Genomic DNA, 15,280 nt, shown 5'->3' with positions numbered 1-15,280 from the left:
TAATGAGACTTCATTAAAGGACACACAGAACCCAGTTTGTACTTTGCTGTCCCTAGTTTTACAACTGCCGCTGCTTAATCCATTAACCTTTTACATGCCAGCAGCGGGGCGCTGTCTTAATTGCATAAGTGCCAACAATATGATGGCACGTACAGCATGCGAAATGTCCTGCGCACTCAAGCAGACGGCAAACTATTAGCTATGAACGAATGGAAGGGATTATACGATTATAGATATCGTAACACAGAAATAAAACAAACATGCCGACATTTTGAGGTGTATCCCCTTCTTCTCATCCCAAAACAGCTAAACAATTACGTTGCAAGCTCACATGTAAAAAGGAAACTAACGAGGAACACAATGTAACATTATCGTTGTGCGTTTCCACTTTAAATACACGCCTGAGGGCACTTTTCCAGTTTACCTTCAATGTTGTATAAGTAAGATATTTATTCAGTAAACTCGAAAAACAATTAAAAATTTAAATTAAAATGCCCGTAGTACTTCTCCTGCAGGGAGACACTTGTTACACGTCTGGCCTTCTACTCTTTAAAAGAGATATTTTATTGATCAGAAGTGAGACGGAAGCGTTACACACCCTTTAAAGCGTTTGTCGGAGATTGAACAAGTAAAAGTAGCATATTGTTGGTCTCGGCTGTGACTTTTGAGGTTTGTTAATATGTACACTTTGGACTAACCATCTTGCATCCGAATTGCTCAGGTTTTACATTAATAAAACATGGCAGTGCGCTCGTTGTTGTTATGTGTTTGCTACTAAGTATATCATGTTACAGAAAGTACATTGTATTGACTGTTCCATGACTTCGGGAGTGCTGAGCCTTGGCTTGGGAACAACATTGTACAGGCTGCATTATTCTTTAACTATACCTGTAAGACCTGAGCCACCAGAAACGGTCCACAGGTTGCTTGAAGGTGGCTATTAGGATGTTACAAGGACACATACCTGTTAATGACGCTAAATGAACCTTTGATTACGGTATGGCTCTAATACATTCTTCCTGGCTTTTAAATACAATTAATTGATGAAATGAAAGACCCCATCACTTGTGGAAGAAGCCATACGTAAAATATAGATCGATAACGCAAATGTATACTGGATGTGAATCCCTTTTGTATGTATTGATACAAAGTATCTAATCAGAAGTAGCTTGCCTGTCATTTCAAGAACATGGACAAAGTAGTGGCCAAAAACACTCACTATGTACAGTGGCCAAATCATAAGCACTCACCAAATGGAGTGCATAAACAGCTCACTTTGGGGGCTCGGGAAATGCTATGTAAAAAAAACGGCTCCGTATTATCTCTGATGCCTCCTGTGGCCAAGTGGAGAATAGCATGTAAAATACCGGTATCGTTCCCGACCCACTGTGCTTTTAAAGAGAGGACTGGCATGTAACTGTGACAGTGCTATTCTTTCTAACTTTGTAGCTCAAAATGTTAATAAAGGGTATATTTGCAAAAGGCAAATGAAAAGCTGGTTTTTACAACATGTTATTTTTACTTTTCACGTAAAAAAGCTTGCTTAAAGTAATGCCGCAGGGTGGTGACTTCTCAAGTGACTTCTCAAACCTAGGCCCTATGAGGTGTTACCATAGAGTTTTTGAGGTATGGTTAGTATATCCTTTACTATATATATTGCTCCCTGAATTTTAAGGACATTCAGTGTTATTCACAGTTACAGAACATATACAGTATGAAATTATGCTTTATTGATTACTACATAATGTTTTAATGGGGATCCGGAAAGGCCATATTATGACCACAACACATGTACTCAGCCATCATGCGGGGACCATGTTATAAGGAGTATGAATCCCATGGCAAAGATCTGAATATAATCACTATGGAAACCAACTCAATATTCTTAATGTTTGCTAACCATTGACTCTATTATTTCCCTTTGCAACTAAAACCCATTGTGTGTTTTACTGGCTATGTGTTGTTTTTTTAAGTTTTTGTTCGCTTTACAGACAGCCACTTATGGCACAATGGTTTTGTATTTGCACAAAATATAGATGATATGATACAGACAACTTTCACAAACTGTGGTCTGATTACCAGCAGCAGTTACGTGGACATTCTGTGTGCTCCTACGGAGGAGTGCGTAGAAGACCCCGTGGATTTCAGATGGATTTCAGTATACACAAAATGAGGACATTTATTAACAATATAACTAAAATGTGCAATACATGTAGGCTGAAGAATGGAGGGAGGCCCAACAAGTGGTCCTAGGAGTTATATGGAGTCCAGTGTCGCCAATGAATGTAAAAATATTTGCAAGCCGATGATAAACCCAGAAAGCTACAAGGATCAGTGTAACGATGCCGAGTGTGGCCTTGTCTCAATGCCTCTTTTGTACGAAGCTCCCAGGGAAACTGTATGATGTCCTCTGGAATTGTTTCAATCCCTGCTAAATTGTCCCCTTTTTTTCCGGGATTAATTTTCACAGTAGCGAGATGGACGTCATATAATCGGGTCTTCCGAAAGTAAAATTTTGAAGACAGGAGAGCTTGAAAGCTCGTAGGGATGCTTAAAAAAGAGGCTCAACTGACCAAAAAGAGAATGGAAATTCCTTCTGTTTTAAAAATGTTTCACGTGCGAAATGCTACTTTCTTTTGCTTTCTTCTTCTTCCTGGCCTTAAACCTTTTTTGGTCTTCCAAGTTAGTTGAGATATCGAAAAGGAGAGGTCATAAGTTCCTTCGCTTTGTAAGAGCATAAAAAGTGGGGAGGCCGAGGGGTTTTTGTGTCTTTCACTCCAGAAAGGACTGAATACACAAGGAGGAGAAAGTGGGGGTGAGGGTGTAGTTGGGGGGTGGGGAGAGGAGATTGTCCTGACTGAAGCCCCCCTCCTCTGCATAGTCTATGGATGTGCCAGAGACTTCTTAACGCATTTCAGCCACTTTGAAAGCATGTCACTGCCTAAAAAGCTGGCAGATAAACGATGTACGCGTCTTTGAGAAAACATACACTTCCGCAGCATTTTATTGTCCCCGTGTGGATTTATATCAGGAACCAGTAAATTTGTCTCCCCTTTCTCTTTCCTCCTTCTTTTCCGCCCGTGAAATGTTGTGTGCCCTCATCTCAGGGACCAGCGTAGAGCCGAGACACAAACCGTCCACACCTGAGAGGCTCACCCATTTCTTTTCCCCTTTGGAGAATCTGCCCTAGAACGATTCCAAGAATTCACAGGTCGGGAAGAGAGTTAAGATGGGACTATGTGTGGTAGGTGATATGATCTGTCGGCAGCTCTGGTTCTGGACTTTCTTTTCTCGTAACTAAAATAGCCTTTTGGGGTCTTTTTTCTCGAGTAATAAATTCAGTGATGCCATTAACTGGTTAAGGACACAAAATTCTATTTTTCTTTACTATTTTCTAATGACCTCCGTTTTTATTTTTATATATATATATCCTTTTTTAATTGTTCTGTTTTAATGGCAAATAAAAAAAACAACAACAATATATAACATTTTATATATCTGTTTTAGCATTGTGTATCATAATTGCAAAGTCATCATTAGACATCGCGTTCCTTAGTTGTTTTTTTTTATATTTCTATATTCTTATAGAATTATTTATTACCTACTATATTATTTGCATGCTACACGCGAGCACTCAGTGTTTTTATTACCTATCAATCATTTTGCTAGTTATTTTCATAATACCCGCAGTTTTCTGACGTTTAGTAGTTTAGGTGATGGAGAGCAAAACCATTAAACTCTCCTTCGTTGCAGTGATGTCCATCGCGGTGGGATTTTTTATTCTCATTGTCAGCTTAATTCTACTTCGTTCTATAAATGCACGTTTCGGTTCTTTTGTTTTGGGCACTTTCAAGTTATAATTGAAATACAGTGAAAGGTTGCGATTGTTGTTCGGCTTATAACAGAAATCAGATTTTAGTTAAAATCTTTAAATCTATAAAATAAAAGCCCCGTGGGCTTCACTTGGCGGCGCAACAGAATTTCTTTCATTTAATGCCGTTCTGGTGATATGATGTTGAGTCCTAAATAAAGACCCCACAGTCTACAGAAAGTTATGGAAACCTCATTGAAAAATGGGCAATCCTTGGATTGTTTTAATTTACAGGGGAAGACAATTTACAGTCGAATCCAAGTTTACATAGAAGCAAAATAAAGTGAGTTTATATTCCTAACCAGATATTTAATTCTCTAGAATAGAAATAACTATACATAGCTCTTGCATACAGGTAAAATGTATCACAGTACAGAGCTTTTACATGTTCACGTAGTCTTACGATGTTGTAAAATAGTGAGACTGAAATCAAATGGCCAATGACCGTAATATGACGAAGGCAGTATAATGTAACTCAAAGTACGTGATGAAGTAAATCGAGATCAGGTCTAAAATAAGGGTTAAAGACATATGGTGTTCTTTGTAAGGTGTTGCAATTAGCTGGGCTATTCAAACTCTCCCCTGAAAGGGTTGATGATCAGAGCACAGTGGATTTGGTACCTAAAGATCTGATTGTTCTCGCTTTCTTAAAAGCCCATCTTCTCAGGATTTTTCTATTGATTTAACAAATTAAAAGGGCAAATTCTAAGGGTTTCGAAATCTGCAGATGACTCTAAATACCCTTCTCTTGTACACATTCTACTCACAGCTGAGATCACTGCTTGCATACAGGTGACGACCCAAAACAAGTCAGGTATTTTCGTACGGGCAGTTATTAAACCCATTTGGTCCTCACCATTAGTAAACCACGTCTGCATAATCTTTATGATGGACAATCCAATGCTTAATTGAGTTCATTTAAAAAAGTCCTCAGGTGTGCAAATGCCCCATGTAACCACGCTAGTAGCCCTCATCTCTCCTAGTTCAGCTAGCCTCAACTGCCCCACCATTGGATCCTTTATGTGCATCGTTAGCCAGTTTCACAGGATCGTGTTCATTCAGATTTTGTCATTCGGAAGCAATTGTCTTATAGAGCGATTTCCTCTACTTTTGTATTAAAAAAAGTAATTTTATGAAAACATTCTAGCTTTATGTAATAAGTATGTTTTTAATTAAAGTGCAAACATGTTTTTTGCTGAATAGGTCAAACTTTGTTTAATTGATTTCACGTCACCGAATGGCACCCTTAAAACCAAACAATGTAGAAACAGAGACTGACGCCATATTGGTCTGCGTGTGAAATTCAACCGCTTATTAGATATACCAGAAAAATACCTGTTTTACCAACCAATTTACTGCGTGATTGTAATAAACATTAACAAATAACCTAACACTTGATTGCAAGGAAAGGAAACCCGACAATTTTGTGAATGCCGGAATTCGTTGTAAGCAGATAGAATGTGAAATGGAGATGTTGGCTTGAGTCTTGTCCTGGCAGAGACAGCGTTTGGAAGAGAAACATGCTTCTTGCTGCTTGAGTTGAAATGGAAGCTTGTAATGTGGTTAATTCAGGCTGAGTGCCCCCGGAAAAAAGGGGGCCATCTGTGTGCGTCGCTCTGGGTTCCATTCCTCTACCTTCCTTCCTCGCTCTTTATCTGTAAATATCTCCGTTCGGATGCTTGTGTCGGCTCTCTACATCTTGAAGTCAACCAGGTTTACTTGGAGAGTTTGAAGTTCTTTATGAAACAGCGTTTGGTGTTTCATCGACGGCTAAAATAGGGAAGTCTCTATCTCAGCCTTTATGTACATTTTTTAAAAAAAATATATATATATTTTTTCAAAACCTATGTTTCAATTCAATTTAAAGAAAACTTTTGTTAAATACATCATAAAAAGTTAGAAGTATAATTCCTAGTCTTGTTCCCAGAAATAATTCTTGCACCTTGTAAAAATTTGCCTCATTCATACTTTTTGCCACTTAGTTGTCATGTGATAGGAAAGCGAGCACTGATAGGCTGTTGCCATATGAACTCTATGAGGCTTCTTAAACGTATGTCTTTATGTTGTATGTCCTAGTTTTATGTTGTATTGTCTTACTATGGCCATGCAATAACTTTTGCCCCCCCCCATATACACACAGCCACACACACATATATATACATATATATATATAGCACACACACACACATATATATATATATATATATATAGCATAAATAGAATATATATATATATATATATATATGTATAGCACTGAGTAAAATGATTGTGATAAGACGTACACTGGGGAATCTATTCACTAGTGGATGTGACCCTCCCCATTGCTGTTATCTGTTGCGCAATGCTTGGGACAAGGTGCTGCCACGAGCTTTGTTTAAATATTGATAACTGGTTAAAGCCTATCTTGGTTTGCCGTATTCCTGATAACTCTTGGCAGAGTGAGAGTAAATACCGGTCGATCTTACATCGAGTTCGCGGTTTTACGTTTATTAACGTTTCTTAATCGCTCAAACTTTCTCTGCCAGAGTGAAATTGATGGCCTTCTAAAAACACCCCCTTAATTTCTGATGACCTCGGAAACTCCCCACACCATTTCCTCTCCCTTGTCTCTCCAGGAACCTCTCTGACAGGCATAACTCTTCGTCTTTTGTGTGAGAGGGCAATTCAGGTTTCTGTGGGACCTGCAAGTTTGGTTTTTATGAAATGGCCTGCTTTGTTATGTTTTGTGTGAGCTCCACTGAATGCCACGGGGCGGAAGGACACCCCAGATCCTCCCGACTGTCAGGGATGGGGGATGAGCTTCCCAAACGTAAATCAGAGAGATTCGGACAATCTATCCTTAATCCGCAGGCTACCCGCATCAATGATGGGTATCTTTCTTTTGAAACATGCTAATAGGAGCCAAATGCCGTGTAAGGACCACTAACAAAATAAGCCCATTGTGGATGAAGACCACTCATTAGCATCTGAAAAAAAAGAATGGGGGGCATTCAGGAGACGGTGAGATTGGAATGATTTTTACTAAAAATCAATAGCCAGATTAAATAATAGAAAGTTTCAGGTATAGAGCCGGTGATTCTTCTGTACATATTTAATTCATCATGTGAAGTTCTTGCCATCCCTGGGAACTCTCAGGGTTGGACTCTGAGTCTCAGGGTTTTTGCCCTAATATCGGGGTCTCAGGGTGAAGGGGCAGATTCTCAGGGTCTCACTGTCTGGAGCCGACTCCTTCCTATTCCACACTCCTGTGGTCATATATAAGATTCCCAATAGGTGCTTCTTCTACCAGTATATTATGGTTGATATTCCTGCTTGAATGCAGGTGACTCATTTAAGTATATCTATTGAGAGTCACTTTGTTGACACATTTGGCGAGTCACTACATAGAATCTTCAATCTCAGCATCAGCTCATTTAGAAAGTTCCCAGAACTCAGGCCAAACCTGATGACCTCCCATGGAGTGGACGTTTAAAATGCCAATCTGTACTTTATCACAGAATAAAGACAATTAAATGATCATTTTCACCATTAAACGATGCATATTTCATTTATTTGGATAGATCGATCAATCAGTCGACCTTCACATCCAGCATTTCCGGTTACTACTTTTGTTTTATTTCTGGTTACAAAGTTCACGTCATAGCAGAGGCTTTTGATCACTATTTACCAAAGCCTTTACAAATATTGTGTTGGTTTATCTCGTTGCAACACTGGATAAGCCAGAAAGAAAAAGGATTTAACTGGTGAGCAGAGACCATTTTTTTTTTTTGCCAATTACTATTTTCTCTCCTTGTTACAAAAACCACATTTTATAGGTCTTCATTGTATTTTTTAATCGGGGTATCATTGTTTTATACCGTTCCAATTTTAGTTTTTTGTCAATGCATTTACCCCCTCCTTAGGGTAAAGTAGCGGTAATACTTATGTCTCCCCGCAATTTCCCAACCTCTTGCTCTATCATGGCTCCATTATGTATTGTGAGCTGTTAGAGACAGATATAATCCATCGTAAATTCATCTTTAAATAAAGATCACTTTTCAGAAGTTCAAAAACCAACCTGAACTTATCCCAGCACCTTGTTGATAGGAGATCATCTGCCCAAATCCATTCAGATTTCTGAGTATTTTCTTTACTTTTTTGTCATGTGGCCTTCTTTTTTATTTTTTTTTTAAAATTTACCAATACATCGCATCCAGTGGTTGTTCTAACGATGATGCTTTTGACCTTAGTGATGTTTTTGGTTTTGCAGGTATTTTAAATTTTTACATTTTGATCGCTTTCTCCGAATAAACTTAATTCCGTACCCGAGTTATTGTATTTCTTATATAGATACATGCATACCCAGATATGCGAAGGTGTATCAAAGTATGTACAATGGTAACAATGAATCCAGTGTGCTCATAGCCATCAGCGGTAGTTTACGAAGCTAAGCCCTTCCTCGTTAGCGTTCTGTATGCTGCTTGGGTCAGCCGCACGCGTCCCAATTCCATTATCATGCTCTGTTGGCCAATGATAGGGAGCCAGCTGCACTAAGGCACTGAACGCCAACATTGCTAAAATAAGGAGCAATATGATGGGATATGTTTATCCAAATCTCCCAGAGGCCAAAGTAGGCAAATAATTATGGAAAAAATACAGCTTCAATGGAAAACATTTTTTAGCCTCGATTTACTTTTTAGCCTAGGTGACTGATATAAAAAAGCCCCCAGAGCCTTCTTCTAAATGAAACATTTAATTTCTCCATAGTAAGGGCAAAACTATCCAGTACATGTAAAGGCAAGGAAAAGCCCCTCTTCCGGGCTTCGCCAAGTATGCGGTGTTCACATTTTAGCGGATAGCATCTCAGAGGGCAAGGGGTTAAACTAGACCACTTTTCTGCAAGGATTAGCTATCGGCAGATTGCTTTGCCTGGCATATATGCGTAAGGATAAGTGCCCGTCACATCCAGGCCACTTGCGTCAGTAATTGAATGACATGGTTAGGTGCACACAGACTCCTGATGCCAGCGCGCCACAGACCTGAGCAAAATCACCGGCGACATCTCGCGATTTGCAGAGGATTTAAAGCAGCTGCCGGCAGACAGCTTTCCGCAGAGGAGAGCCCTGAAGCCGAGCGTGGAGAGAAGGTTCCCGTGTGAAGTCCGAGGAACCCAAGTCCTTCACCGAGAAGGACTCTTGGGCTTCTTCTTCTATATGTTTCTTATGTAGGTGGCAGGAGTATACAAAGTCTTACTCAAAAAACAACTTACTCAAAGATCAGTTCTCAGTTGAGTCAGAAAGGTAACATGATTGACATAACGTGGCTTGTCTTGAGAAACTACCCTCAACAACTTGCGTTGTCATTAAAAGAGTCGAGTGAATGTTGAGCTGTAGCTGAGTTGTGAGTTTGAGGGCTGAAGAACCCTCAAACATCCTACAAACAAGGAACATCAAGGAAAAAGGGACACTCGGGAGACATGCAGGTTTAGTTTTCATGTCAAATTAGCTGATATATTTCCGTAGTAGTTTGAAAGTCACTGACGAGTTTCTTCTCAACTCTTAAACTAAGACCGTTTGTAAACGTAGAGCAACCACCGTAGCAACCGGCGGAATGTTGCATTTGGCCCATTTTTGGAATGTTTTTGGAATGGTATAAATATGTGCTTTTTTTTTGCTTTCTCACGGCAGTTGTATTTGTAAGCCTTGTTTGTTTCCCTGGCGGTCCCATGGTCCAGATGACATAGGCAAGAATGTTTATATAGATGGCTCTTTTTTGAAAAACAAGACCCCTGAACTTGCTGATTTGCCCCTCCCTGGGTACGGGGCTGACCTCAGCTATTGTATTTGGATCAGAATTGGGGCTTGTATTTCGCAGTCACGTAGGGGCTGGTTCGCTTCTATTTTGTGGCCATTGTTTTTGTACACAATAGCTGGCTTTGAAAAAAAAAAAACATGTGAACATTAATGCATTTAACCCCTAATATGACAGAGACTCCTCTAGAGATGTATGTTGGGAGTCTGCAAGTGATCATAATTGTAGGCAAGCTGGATCTTACCCATTGTACAGCACCGTGGAAAATGACAACGCTATATAAATCAACCACTAATAATAATAATTTAATGTTGTCAAAGGAAAAAAACAATGTGTTTTAGAATTACCCATTGTACAACGCTACGGAATTTGATGGCGCTATATAAAACGATAAATAATAGTAATAAATAATAATTGGTTAATGTGCAGAGTGGAAGCTGTTGTATGTAGGTAAGTGTTTCTCTAAGTCATCTAATAAGGCAGATAAAACCTAAAAGGCTTTTAATGCCCAAGATGTTGTTTGTGGGAATAAGCAGATTAGAACTCTTCCGTCCATGTAATATGCACATTTTTCCTAATGTTAAGGACCTTAATCAGTCCTTGGTCTTTTCTGTAATTCAGGATAGATTTATTCCCACCCTGTGCATGCAGGATTTATGGTGCCATAGAATACTTGGAAATGGGATTTTATTTTGAAATTCCTACACATTGATAGTACCTGGAATTCTTGGCACATACAGTTATGGGATCATCAATCTACACGTACTTTTTAAATGCTATTTTTGTTTGAAGCTGGTTGTCCAACTAGAAGTCCTAGAAGGCTTACAATGGTTTGCGGAGGTTTAGGTTGGATAGATCGGTCCCAGTCAGAAATGCCATGATGTGGGTACAGCTAGTTGCACTATTTAGTGCGTTCAGTGAGTTGGGTTTTATTTGTGTGACCCGGACCCTCTAAGAGATCAAATGGCATTATCTGTGCGAATACTCCCTACGAGACTCCGGTTATACACGCCGGCTTTAACCAAAGGCACTGCCTCTCCATGTACCTTTCTTTTTCTGCTTAATGTTTTCCGAGTGTTCCCCGGATGTGCCCTCGACTGTAGATAAAACGGCTATAGAGACATTTATTCTTGTGAAAATTCTGCCGTAGGGACTTGGCAGCTTCCACTTTCCCTGGTGCCCAGTCCATACCTCATTGTAATTAGTGACCATTCTTTACTTGACCTGACTTAACTCATGCCATGAGCATCTGCTGCCGCCTCCTGCCGCCTCCTGCCTGGTTACCATCTTCCTGTGGGTTAAAAAAAAATCAGAGCCAATAGGACATTATATCACACATGCATTACACATGTATTACACATTTATTACACATACATTACACATGTGTTACACATATATTACACATATATTACACAGTGAATAACTTAAACTGCACTGGTAATTCTTGTTTTCTTAGCTTTTAAGCGTCACCATCAATGTCTAATTAATTTGATCTCCTTTTATATCTATAATCAGTTGTAGTCTCTTGGTTGTTCTTATAAATAAAAGCTGCGACACATTTCAATTAAACTTCTAACATCATAAGCCAAGCACTCTTTGAAATACCAGACCGTGGGATGCTACCACGGATATAAAAAGTTATTGTGTTGAAATTTAACAAACCACTTGTGACGGAGGATGACTGGCTTTGTGGATACAATAATATAAGGGGCATAAGTGAAATTTGTTCTCCCCCCTCCGGAAAATGACCACTTGCATTTTCGAGTGTGTTGCTGCCAAGTTGCCATGTCTCCCGTGTCCACGGAGAGTAGACAAGGTAAGGGGGGATAGGTCTGAGACCTCCCATGCTAGCCTCATGTTGTGCCCGGAATGTGAAGAGACAGGGGAAGAACAGAGCGGGCTTTGTGTGTAGACTGAGACAGACCTCTTGTTACAGATGCTTTGTGTAAATCCCAGCAGTCTCTGCCCTTCCTGGGCTGCTCATGCCGGCAACCATTTCTTGACGAGAGCAGAGAGCCAGTGCCGCTCCACACCCCGTAACGTTATGTACAATCATTTGCTGGCGGGGTTTGGGGACGGGATACTCTTAGGGCTAAATCCCTACTTTAACTTTATTCATAACTGAAAAAATGCAGACCGGTTGCTTAAAATATCCCTTTATTTTATGAAAAGAACAACAAAACAGTATGTGTGGCCTCGTGATGTTAAAAAGTGCTTCTACAGCTGCTTAAAGTGGTAAAAATGATTGCCCCTCTTTGCACCGGATTGGGTAAACAATACTTTACGTAACGATTCTTCACCAGTCATTTATGTTACACAACACGTGACCATGTCTTCATAACATCTTGTATGTTCTTGAGGCTTTGGAGACCATTTGTGATACATAGTAACAGAGAGATACCGTCGTGATCAGGGGCGGCGTTACTAACCTTCACGTTTTGTTGTTTTTGCAGAACGGTGCCGTGCCCGGGGAGGCAACAAAGAAAGACGAGAACTTGAAACGAGGCAACTGGGGAAACCAGATTGAGTTTGTGCTGACCAGTGTCGGCTATGCCGTGGGATTGGGGAATGTTTGGAGGTTCCCGTATCTCTGCTACAGGAATGGGGGAGGTAGGAGTAAGCCGTAACTTTACCATAGCAGTGGGGCAGAAATGACTATGTGTGTTCGTCGGCTTGGCCTCAGACTGGAGCGGCATCTGGGTCACGCAGGCTATTGTTGTAGAGGGGCGAGCAGCACAACTTAGACTCATGTTTGTGTTACATTCAATAGCTCAGGACATTGCTGCATTGTTCCCCCTAGAACAATATACCAAACATTCTGTGTGATGAATGAATCACTGGGACCAGAACTGAATTAAATTGGCACTTCTGTTTTTGTCCTGTTTCATGTTCTTGGGTTGAAAAGTATTTTCTTTTATTCCTACACTTTAGCCCTAGGCCTCGTTTTTTTTGTTTGTTTTATGCTCTTTATATTCTATATTTATGCCACTGCCATGTAAAGTGTGTTTGCTCTGTCTTACTCTTTTTCCACTAGTGTTCTGGAAAGGCCAAGTACTCAGTTCTAGCCTGGACTGTTCTGTAGGCAAACTGAACCTTATGAAATTTTGTTTCTGCGGTTATAGTTAATATTACATACATGAAATAAATATGTTTAAGCATTTTGTTTTGTTTCCTTTCATGCAGGGGCATTCATGTTTCCATATTTTATCATGCTGGTATTCTGCGGCATCCCCCTCTTCTTCATGGAGCTGTCCTTTGGGCAGTTTGCAAGTCAAGGGTGTCTTGGTGTGTGGAAGGTTAGCCCGGTGTTTAAAGGTATGTTTGCTGATCCCGAGTCCAGCCTTTAAGGGTCATTCAAATTTGAATGATACAAAGTTAGTCTGTATCAGTGTACTAGGGTTCTGGAATCAAACATGGTAAGCGGTCTACAGATCAGCACAGCGGAAGGTCTGAATTCCAGTTATTGTTTCCCCCACCTGCTTGAGCTGATGGTACCTGAAATGGTGACAAATCTTTACTTCTGCTGTAAACGCTGTTACAACCAGCAGGTGTTTCTATCATTGTTACTTTACATATTTATCAGTTCCACTCTCCCCGTGGCCTTCACCCATTAAATGCTTAGCTTCCAGTGAACATAACAAGAAAGTTCCATGTATGTTGTATTGAAGATTGCATTGTCTTTTTGCAAGGTGTGTGTTAACTGCATGCAATATGATACCGTTGGCTACTTTTTATGATGCTATATTGTACGGAAATGACACAGCTGCCCGATTTATATCCTGTTTAACCAAGCAAGGTCTCTAGGTGAAAGATCTGTTCTCTCCCCTTACAGGTATAGGCTACGGCATGATGGTAGTCTCCACGTATATTGGTATTTATTACAACGTGGTGATTTGCATTGCGTTTTACTACTTCTTTCTGTCCATGAACCGGATTCTGCCATGGACCTACTGCAACAACCCATGGAACACAAATAACTGTGCCGGTGTCCTCAGCCCTTCCTCCAACGTGTCCGTCAACCTCACAACACACCAGGACCTCTTCAACTTCACATCTGGGATTAACCAAACCTTTAAGAGAACCAGCCCCAGTGAGGAGTACTGGAGGTACTTATAAAGGGTAGCCACCTCTGGCCTTTTACATTTATACTGCTATATCCATGCTACAGCACCTGCTATTCCTACTGGTCCATTAAGAGAGTAGAAAGCACTGGTAGGGATTAAAATTATTTTAAACTTTTTTTCACACAAAATGAATATACAAACTTTTCCCTGCTTATGTCTTTAGAAGCCAGTTTCTGACATTACCGGGGCCGGCTGGGTCCATACACCTCTGTTGGATGTGGACACAGCCGTCTTCTGTAATGTCGGAGAAAGGCTTCTGCATAGAAGGGCAGGCAGATGTGGGCATCAGCAGGTAAGTTAAGACTTTTGTTTGGAAGGGGTACTTAAGCCATCATATACACCTTCATGCAAATGATAGCTGAGCGTCCCCTTTACATTTTGTGTGCCTCCTTTTCAAAGGCTTGAAGGGATTCTGCAGAAACCCCCTATATGCGTTTGCCTTTTGTTCCCTGCCTCCCCCGTCACCTGGGCTTGCAGGGCATGTGCACACCATCTGCATGTATGCTCAGAAAGTGCTCCCATTGATTTCAATAGGAACCCTTTCCTGCTGCTGATTGGCTCCTTATGCCTCTGGATTGCAGGTTCCATCTTTATAGTTGGACTGACGCCATACAAATAAAGCTGGGCAGACTAGTTGAAGAAGCTTTATGTCCCCTTTTCACCCATTAGAATATATTAATGTGGGCCATGGTGCGTAATTCACATTAAAATAAACCTGATTTTGCACAGAGCTTCCTTGCATTGTACTTGGCAGCGCACGCTCACACCCAGCTGTATTATAAAGTCACTGGCCCCCCGGCAGCCCGCAGGCTGAATGCTTATTGTGCTATTGTCCTAATCCACTGGCGCCACGTCCAGCAGCTGACAGCGCTAATGAAAGATGCCAGAGATAAGGTGTTATTCTCTGTATCTCTGTCAGTCCAGGAACTCTTCCTAAACTAATAACAATAGCAAGTATTCTATGGCTGCAGCCACTTGCATTTGCTTATACTAGAGTTAATGGGTAAAGTAAATATACCGTGTGTCCTATTTACGGAGAACAATTACATAAATGTTCATAGAGTTCTAAATGTGGCAGTCTCCATTAGCACAGAAACATAACTACCCCCTGTTCGAATGAGCACCACTACTCCTGCCACAATCACCCCTGCCCTCCATAATTCCTCATTATACCCAAATGCATAGCCCAAATCCCCTTTCCCATTAACCAGACTTAATCCTCTTCTACATCCCCTGCATAACCACCCCAGCCATAATCCCCTTCTCCCAGCCTCAGAGCCCTCCACTTCTTCTATATTCTTCTACCCTGCCAGTCCCAGCCAAAATAGCCTATTCCCTGCCACGTCCCCCATCTTGGTTTTGGCTCCTGCACTACGTTCTACAGCAGACAGGGGGCCTCGTCATACTGACTACCACCGATTCGTCTTGGTGCTTCCATACTGTGCACCATGGGAAAGGCTGCGTACGGGATAAGATGTCACATCACGGAGAAGTC

The 15,280-nt window shown here is 40.8% G+C and overlaps 1 protein-coding gene across 2 annotated transcripts in view; it reads left to right on the top strand.

Moving 5' to 3' along the window:
• SLC6A9 (solute carrier family 6 member 9) overlaps nt 1–15,280 on the top strand; it is a 42,300-nt gene that overhangs the window by 19,838 nt on the left and 7,182 nt on the right. The window contains exons 1-4 of one of the 2 annotated variants that reach the window (XM_053470087.1): nt 2,899–3,244; nt 12,115–12,271; nt 12,845–12,976; nt 13,494–13,767. In XM_053470087.1, coding sequence (XP_053326062.1) covers nt 3,230–3,244; nt 12,115–12,271; nt 12,845–12,976; nt 13,494–13,767 — 578 coding nt within the window. In that variant the 5' untranslated portion in view covers nt 2,899–3,229. Of the gene's footprint in view, nt 1–2,898; nt 3,245–12,114; nt 12,272–12,844; nt 12,977–13,493; nt 13,768–15,280 lie in introns of those variants that run through there. The other variant, XM_053470086.1, reaches the window with a different exon arrangement.

The sequence above is a fragment of the Spea bombifrons genome, chromosome 6 (assembly GCF_027358695.1).
Source record: "Spea bombifrons isolate aSpeBom1 chromosome 6, aSpeBom1.2.pri, whole genome shotgun sequence".
Classification (NCBI taxonomy): domain Eukaryota; kingdom Metazoa; phylum Chordata; class Amphibia; order Anura; family Pelobatidae; genus Spea; species Spea bombifrons.
This window is presented reverse-complemented; position numbering and strand designations above follow the sequence as displayed.